The sequence below is a fragment of the Kogia breviceps genome, chromosome 6, assembly GCF_026419965.1.
Source record: "Kogia breviceps isolate mKogBre1 chromosome 6, mKogBre1 haplotype 1, whole genome shotgun sequence".
NCBI classification, from domain to species: domain Eukaryota; kingdom Metazoa; phylum Chordata; class Mammalia; order Artiodactyla; family Physeteridae; genus Kogia; species Kogia breviceps.
This window is the reverse complement of record NC_081315.1, coordinates 3,378,078-3,386,995: the sequence shown is the minus strand read 5'-3', so window position 1 is coordinate 3,386,995 and position 8,918 is coordinate 3,378,078. Positions and strand designations below refer to the sequence as shown.

The 8,918-nt window shown below is 50.8% G+C and overlaps 1 protein-coding gene across 9 annotated transcripts in view; it reads right to left on the bottom strand.

Annotated features, from left to right (window-relative positions):
• Nucleotides 1–473: 473 nt before the first annotated feature.
• Nucleotides 474–8,918, bottom strand: part of RAPGEF2 (Rap guanine nucleotide exchange factor 2) — a 249,132-nt gene continuing 240,687 nt past the window's right edge. For all 9 annotated transcript variants that reach the window (XM_059066801.2, XM_059066802.2, XM_067035439.1 and 6 more), the window contains 4 exons: nt 7,044–7,269; nt 5,716–6,275; nt 3,178–3,450; nt 474–1,590 (listed from right to left, as the gene is read on the bottom strand). In XM_059066801.2, coding sequence (XP_058922784.1) covers nt 1,565–1,590; nt 3,178–3,450; nt 5,716–6,275; nt 7,044–7,269 — 1,085 coding nt within the window. In that variant the 3' untranslated portion in view covers nt 474–1,564. The remainder of the gene's footprint in view (nt 1,591–3,177; nt 3,451–5,715; nt 6,276–7,043; nt 7,270–8,918) is intronic.

The window sequence follows — 8,918 nt, the reverse complement described above, 5'->3', positions numbered from 1 at the left end:
TGAAAAAACACTGCAATTTGACTTTTAAAATTGGAAGCTATTTACGTTTATCTACTGATCAATATGATCAGCTGAATTTAATGGAAAAAACATCCAAGACCAGCAGTTCCTCACATCTGAGTACTACTCGGATTGGCAGCCTTCACTTTTCCGGAGTCTGTGCAAAAACAACACAAAAATAGACTGGAGGGGTCCCCTCGGTCCTTCTGGGGTTAATAGCAGCTGTGAACACGTGGTTGCTACGCTCAGGCCTTCTCCGTCTCGGCGCCCGTAAAGCCACTTACGGCTCAGTCTTCGGCGACCAACCCGCCTTGCAAACAAGGGCTGGCGGATCGCGCTGGGTTTCGCATCTTTTGATCCTCTTCACGTTAAAGGCTTGTTTATTCCCTCCTGGCGGTGGATCGATACGGGGAGGCTGTCTTGAAAGAGCGGTACGGACAGCTGGCGTTAGTGCCGACACCCCGAGCTGCTGCACTGACAGCTGGCGTTAGTGCCGACACCCCGAGCTGCTGGCACTGCAATGCTATCCAGTTATAAACGTTTCTCTTTGAACACAAGCAAGAGAATCCCTAAAACTAAATAAACAGAAATCAAAGAAACATAATTTAAAAAAACATGGGGTTTGCCGTCTGTCTCGAGGGAGCAGGGCACGCCCTCAGGGGACACTGCCCTGCGCTCCATAGGCTCAGACGCAGGGTCTCCCCGGCCATGTGCAAACAGTGGAGAGCCCCAGCCCCGGGGGAAGGAGGGCCCGGGGCCTTGGGATCCAGGTAATTGGCTAACATCCCCCGCTTCCAGGACAGGGCACTTCCGGGCACGGCCGGGACCCAGGAAGCGGGGCCGTGGGCCGGCCTCCCCTCTCCCTGGTGTGGCCACACCCTGTCCGGCGTATTTGGTTTTTGAGAAACCCCGGCTGGCAACCCTACTTAAAGGTTCAAAATAATACTGTAAAATCATTAAATGGATATAATATTTACTCTCTGAACACAATCATTTAACTCATTTAAAAGAAAAGAAAAAAAAAAAACCCCAAAAACGGAGGAGGGCGCTGTAAACAAGCAGACGAGCACTGTACTCAAAGGATTTCATTGTTTTCCTTTGTCTTCCTTGGTGGGTTAAAGACCCCAAGTAGATGCCTGGCTGGCTTTTCTCACGATTCCAATGAAACCAAGTGCTAGGACTGGATTGAAACCTAACGGGAAGATTTTTTAAAAACTCCTTCCGGGCGTGGAGAAGTGCAGCCAGAGTGCGTCCTGGGTGGCGATGACGAGCTTGGGGTCTGGAATGACGCTGTGTGACGTGGCACGCGGCCACAGGAGCGTGGAGACGCGGCGCCGTGCATTCGAGCAACGAGGCGGGAAAGTGCCAGGGCGGTTTCTTCACAGTATTTCACATGCAAAGGGGACAGGGAGAAGGGGGGAAGGAGCCCCATGCTGCTTTTAAGGCAGGGAAGGAGGCAAACTGGTCCACCATCCTCAGAGTGAGTCCCAAGGCTCTGACGCTAGGGGACGTCTTCTTGTGCTCTCCTGTGGGTGGCCGACACGGGTACAGAGAAGCCCGTGCCTCAAACCGCAGACACTTGTTCATCTTCTGCCAACGCAACCACGAAAGAGAGGAAGAGACAAGAGAGAAATCAATAAGCAAGCAAGTCGTTTTCTTGTGCTTAGAGAGAACACGTTCACCGACATGCTAAACAAAAACACCACGGCTATGTTCTCTTAGTATAGGTCACCTAAGATCCTCAGCTTTTTTTCTACCTAATGATTAACAGAAAAGTTTAAGGGGCTTCCCTGGTGGCGCAATGGTTAAGAATCTGCTTACCAATGCAGGGGACACGGGTTCGAGCCCTGGTCCGGGAAGATCCCACGTGCCACGGAGCAACTAAGCCCGTGCGCCACAACTACTGAGCCTGAGCTCTAGAGCCCAGGAGCCACAACTACTGAGCCCATGCACAACCACTGAGGCTGTGCTCTAGAGCCCACGAGCCACAACTACTGAGCCCGTGTGCCACAACTACTGAGCGTGCGCTCTAGAGCCCACAAGCCACAACTACTGAGCCCATGCACCACAACTACTGAACCTGCACTCTAGAGCCCGTGCACCACAAATACTGAGCCCGCGAGCCACAACTACTTAAGCCCACGCGCCTAGAGCCCCTGCTCCACAGAAAGAGAAGCCACTGCAATGAGAAGCCCGCGCACCACAACAAAGAATAGCCGGCGCTCGCTGCAAATAGAGAAAGCCCGCCTGCAGCAACGAAGACCCAATGCAGCCAAAAATAAATAAAATAAATAAATTTATATTAAAAAAAGCTTAAAATAAAGTATATGGGATGCACATCTTTAAATATACATACCCACTATAAAAATACATTGTATATTTACTGACTGGAAACTCATGAATGATAAATTCATTGAAAAAAGTTATAAAACAACACATGACTTCTTAAATAACATACACGTGTATACATATTAAAAAGTCCGGGCTTCCCTGGTGGCGCAGCGGTTGAGAGTCCGCCTGCCAATGCAGGGGACACGGGTTCGTGCCCCGGTCCGGGAGGATCCCACGTGCTGCGAGGATCCCACGTGCCGCGGAGCGGCTGGGCCCGTGAGCCGTGGCCGCTGCGCCTGCGCGTCCGGAGCCTGTGCTCCGCAACGGGAGAGGCCACAACAGTGAGAGGCCCGCATACCCCACCCCCCAAAAAGCTACAAGGATATTTAACAAAATGCTAATGGAAGTTATCTGCGAGTGGCAGGATTATAAATTTTCATGAATTGTGTTTTGCTTCTTCCTATAATGATTATTTCCAGAATAAAACATGTTAAACTCAAACCTTAAAAGCAGGAGGAGGGAGGGGGGCATGGTCTCCCCCTTCAACCTCACCCCGAGCACGGCCGGCTCGACTCGTCCAGAGAAGCCCAAAGAGCTCTAGAGAAGTGGGTTTTTCCACCAGACTTTCATCTAGGACTCAGAGCATTTCCCCAGAAAACCGAGGAGTGGGAGGGAAATGCACCCATGCTCCCACGGTATTACAGGGGACCCCTCCGCAATCTTTAGTCATTTCTCCAGCCACTTGGGAAAAAGCAAAACGCAGCCCAACGGCTGGCACCAGGGCCGGGGGCGGGCGTGGAAGCCCGGGCGGGCGGGAGGCAGGGCCTCTGGGGGGAGCGCATGTACCGTCGTCCTCGGCGGCAAGGCCCGGGGGCGCGCAGGGGCCGGGGCGCGGGTCGTCGCCGGGCCGGTGCCACTGCGGCCGCGGGGCGGGCCTGGCGCCGCCCGGGGCGGGGGTCTCGGCCGGCCGGGCCAGCATCCTGGAGCGCTGCAGCGCCACGGTGTAGTCCGGCGGCTTCCGGGCGGGGTGCGGGTGGGCGTCGGGGAAGTCGGTGATGGGGATGCCCACGTATCCCGGCGGGGTGGGCGGCGGCTCCCGGTAGCGGCCCTCCTTCCTCGCTGCGGGAGGGAGAGACAAGGCGCTGCGGTCAGCATGGGCGGGGAGCGCATCCCAGGCCACGTGCGCTCTTTGGCAAGGAGGAGGCCCGGGATGTGGGGCTGTGCGCAGGGCGGGGTGCCGGCGGGGGAGGGCGTGCACCAAACCCGCAGCCGGCGGCACAGGCGAAACGAAGCAGTCTAAGTACCTGTAACTCTCACCCGGTCACCGCAGGGCTAACGCCCAACCCTGGGGTTTACTGGAAACACGGAGCAAAGGGAACAGAACGGCACCCAGTCCCAGGCCTGCAACACGGGGGCGGTGCCTGTCAGCGGTTCCCTCCCCTCCCCCTGCCCCGGGGGCCAGGCGGGCTGTCCCTCTTTGCTGGGCCATCTACCCTCACCCGGCAGAGAATCAATCCCAGGTTACTTTCAAGTCTTGGGCCCTCACTTCGGAAAAGAGGGAATCACAGTAAATTTGGAAGAATAGTCCAAAAAAATGATGCAAATTTCAAAAGTTAAAACCATGTGTATGTGCGGTATGTATTTTTCTTGAAGTCCTGTTATATTAATTTCATGACTTAAAACATGAATCTGTAAAGGCAAGTAAAAGCAAAGTTTTATTATCTTCAACTTTCTAGACTCAACTGTTAGGAACTTAAATCATTCTTCTTTCCTTTGCAATAAAAATTCTATTAGTTTGTCAAAAGAAAGTGCTTTCCTATTTGCAACTGCCAAGACGTGGAAGCAACCCATGTGTCCATCGACAGATGAATGGATACAGATGTGGTGCATATACACAATGGAATATTACTCAGCTATAAAAAAGAACGAAACATTGCCATCTGCAGCAACATGGATGGACCTAGAGATGATCATACTAAGTGAAGTAAGCCAGACAAAGACAAATATCTTATGATATCACTTACACGTGGAATCTAAAATATAATACAAATGAATTTATACAAAACAGAAACAGACTCATAGATTTATGGTTACAAAGGGAAGAAAAGAGGTGAGGGATAAATTAGGAGTTTGGGATTAACAGATACACACTACTTTACATAAAAATAGGTAAACAACAAGGATTTACTGTATAGCACAGGGAATTATATTCAATATCTTATAATAACCTATAATGGAAAATAATATGAAAAAATATACATAATTGGATCACTTTGTTGTATACCTGAAACTAACACAATATTGTAAATCAATTATACTTCAATTTTTAAAAAAGTGCTTTAAAAATTGCAACCTAAGAATAGGTGTTAACTGTTTTCTCCTTATTCATCTTGAAAAGATATTAAATTCAACATCCGCCCATAACTACGTGATAAAATAACTACAATTTCCCTACTAATAAAAGTGATGTCTGTGCAGATTATATTCCAGAATTTCACACTCTGTATCCTATGATGTATCCCTATACTTTAATTATACAGACGTTGAACATGCCATAGAGAATATATCCCGATAGCATTAAAGGAGCGTGAGAGACTTCACAACAGAAACAGCAGCAGCAAAGTGATAGTGTCTTTCGCGTACTTATGAATTACTAACTAGGCACTAGCATTTTGCAGAGATTTCGTTTAAACCTCATAGCAACTGCACTGGTAGAAATTATTAAATTCATTTTACAGATGAGGAAACAGACACCGTTTAGTGCCTTGCCCAGTGCCACAAAGCTAGGAAAGTGGCAAAGCAGGGATTCAAACCCCAGCCTGCCTGACTCCCAGGCTCTTACTCACTATCTTACCCCTTAGAACCCTCCTCCTTGTTCTATCCTGTGCAGAGGGAATTTGTCTAGCACAGAAAAATTTACCTGCATAGCAAACATCGACAGAAGATTTTTAAATATGCAAAGGGCAAAGTTCTAAATACAATTCAAGGGAACAAAGTACAACAGTAAAACATCTAAAACAGTTCCAATTAAACAAAAAAAAATATTCTTCCTCTAGAGAATGGCCGTCCTTCCTGATAATTTTCAGCTGAGAAGATCAACGTTAGAGCAGGTAACACCCCTAAGGACAACCGACTGATCCCGAGAGCTACGGTGCATGGAAGGTTGACTGTTGCAGGGTATTTATAAGCGCCTGACCACAGAACGTGGGCTCTTAACCACCATTCACTTCAAACTCCTGAGTGCACCGCTAACTTGGAAGGCCTACACGGCAATGGGGGGGCGGGGCACAATGAGGAGAAGAACCGCAAACACACGCTTTTACTTCTGAAATAAGTCAGGGTGCAGCCACGACCCAGACATGACAGAGCCCGCAGTCAGCTTACCCATAAGCCCCTTGGCGGCGCTGGGCGGCACGGCCACGTGGGCAGCCACGGCGATGGGCTTGGCTTCTTCGGCGGGCGCAGACATCAGGCTGCTGCTTTCAGCTTCGAGGGAAACGTCCTTCCCCCCCCTTCGCTTGATTGTGCCTGTGTCCCCCTCCGAGTCTTCTCCCCAGTACCCCGTGGAGGAGGCCCAGCTCGCCCGGGACTGCGCTTGATCGAGACTCTCTCGGCTTTGACTCTGCCTGTTATACTTCGTGCTGTGGTCGGAAAACATGATTTGGTCCACGTGGCTGCTTGAGGCCCATAACCCTGCGGCGTCCCCTGAATAATCAAAGTGAGTGTGCCCGAAGGGCAGCGTCTCCCAGCTCCTCTGGTGCTGGATGGTCTGGATGTTATCATGGGAGCCACTGGAGCACGACGTCCAGCTCCCTCGGCCACTGTCAGCGGCGTCAAGTGAGGCTCGGTCCCCCTGGTCTTGGGAAAGCTCCTCTGTGCTAGGAGAAGAGATCACTGTAGCTGCAGCGTACAGGCCCCGGCTCTCCGACAGCGGTGCGCAGGACCTAGGTGGCCAATGGGAAACAAAGAGAAAAAAATAATAAAGAGAGAGAAGGGGAGGGGTAGGTAGGGAAGAGGGGAGGGGAGGGGAGGGGAGAGGGGAGGGGAGGGGAGGGGAAGGGGAGAGGGGAGGGGAAGGGGAGAGGAGAGGGGGGAGGGAGGGGAGGGGGGAGGGAGGGGAGAGGAAAGGAGAAGGGAGGGGAGGAGAGGGAGGAGAGGAGGAGGGGGAGGGGGAAGGGGAGGGGGTGGGGAGGTGGGGAAGAGGGGAGGGGAGAAGAGAGGAGGGGTGGAAGGGAGGGGAGGAGAGGGGAGGGGAGAATAGAAGGGAGGGGGAGGGGAGGAAGAGGGGAAAGGGCAAGATTGTTCACTAGTAACTCTGTGCTAAGACGCAACCACTTGTTCTGCGAAAGGCGGCTTGCTTTCCTCCCAGGAAGAGGATGAGGCTCCACCAGACTGAGCGCGGTGGCCACTCGGCCCTGTCCCGTTTCCTCCCCTGTGGCGCCCCCACAGTATCAACGCGGGGCAAAGAGCAGTCACGTGCTTACAATAAAGGAGCGCTCTCCTTACGGGGCCCACTACAGCCTGACTATTCCGGGCAGGCAGCTCACTGGACTGAGCCACCCCCGCCCTCAGGGCAGAGCAAATGCGCCCAGTGAAGGGCAGACCTCACGGGGAAAGCAGTCCCCCCCCCCCCCCACCCCCCCCCCGCGTCCCGCGAACAGCCCCGCCCACGCGGAAGGGACGAGCAAGGACGCGGACGCCGACGGCCCTACCCCAGGCTGCACTGCTCGGGCTCCGCCGCCGGCCGCCTCTCCAGCCGGCCCGCGGCCAGGCTGCTCTCCGCGGTGCCGGCCGGTGGCCTCTGGCGCCGTTCGTCGGGCAGCGAGACGGGCAGCGAGTCGAAGGAGGAGTTGCTGACGATGCTGGACCGCGAGGAGATTTCGCTGTGGCCGGAATCTGAGAAGTTATCCACGGTGCCGCTCGGAGCCAAAGCGTAGCCTGCGTGGGAAACACATCACTCCTTAGACACCGAGGGTTCACGGCGCCCAGCGGGCGTCTCCCCAGCAGCCCAGCAGAAGCCAAGCCAGCATGCAGGCCACCGGTGCCACCACGGCACGCGGGAGAAAACACTCTACTTGGGGACTGAGCTACAGTCAAGTTTTACTCAAATGCAGTTTAGTGTGTTTAATGAACGTTTGGAGAGGAGAAAAGAACGCACTGTTGTATGACCCAGGAACTGAGGCCGACTGGATCACGGCCCGACTCGACGCTCCTCTCCTACCCATAAATCATACTGCATTAGTCCATGTAAATGAAACTGTGAAGAATGACTAGGATGATATTAAAAGTATGGCTTCCTTCTCAAACTGCAAAGTCAGTAGTAATTGTGTTTTCAGTGGAGTTTTCACTTTTAGAACTTCACAGCATAGAATAACTCCACTGGAAAGATCTGCATTATAATTTTAAATGGACATGTATGAATAAGAAATGAGACCTGAAGAAGATATCTTTGGATTTTTGCCATTTAATTTTTCAACATTAATAATATATTGGATAAATCACATAAAAGCCAATTGTTTTGAATCTCCATTTTTCTCCCCGGACCATCGTGATGTCCATTTTTTGGCCTGAAGGACCCTTAACTCTTTGTTGCTAAAAATAATTCTTAAAGTCACAAAGGAAGAGAGGCTTGTCTTGACATTTTTAACAAAAAAATCCAAATCTCCTTTCTCAGTATTCATTTATTTTTTACATTATTAAGAATCTCATGTTACTTAAAATACTGATTTTATATGATTATATGTACACAATGAAAACCTAATAAAAAATGCCATCTAGAGCACCTAAATGTTGCTAATTTACTCTCTGAAGAGTACTTCCCGATCCTTTCAGTAAATTATGAATTCCTGATTTATTTTTTTAAAAGGTTGCACAGGTCTTGATAAGATTTCATGTGTTCATCTCTGAAATGTATTCTTATAAACCACACTGCAAGTTCTGACAGACAAGATTTCAAACCCTCCCTGAACAGTCTACCCCCCCCAAAAAAAAATCTCTAGAAAAATAATCCCTCAGGTGGAGCAGGTGGCATGGGGAGGAATCGTCCCATTCTCCTCAACTAATGAGATGACCCCTTCCCCTCTCTTTCCTGCTGGTCCACCTATCCCGTAGGCCCGTGGGGCACTGTTACTCTTGTTACTGTTCCCACTTCCACGAGAAGACGGGGAGCTGGTTTAGTCCAACTGCCTGCAGCCAAACGACCTCAGCTGACTGCCACCGCCCCCCATTGACGGAGGAGAGAAGAATTCAGACGCACCCCCTGAACAAGGACTAGAGACTGATACCCACAGAGAACGCACACACGTCTGAGACAGCTAAAAAGTCAAGCAGGAAAGGTATATGTTGTCCCGGCGAAATCTAACAATGGATTAATCTCTTTGGCCTCGTCTAGTGAAAACTGTCCTGGCCGTTTATTACTGGCTCACTTACGCCCATTCAATTATAGGGTAGGGGAGAAAGTAACCCCGAGGTTATGCAGCAGCAAATTATCTAGTATTTTAAGATAAGAAAGCATTAATATCAGAAGGAGAGTTTGAGTGCCTAAAATTTAATCTCCTTAAAACTAAAACAAGATAGCAACAAAAAAA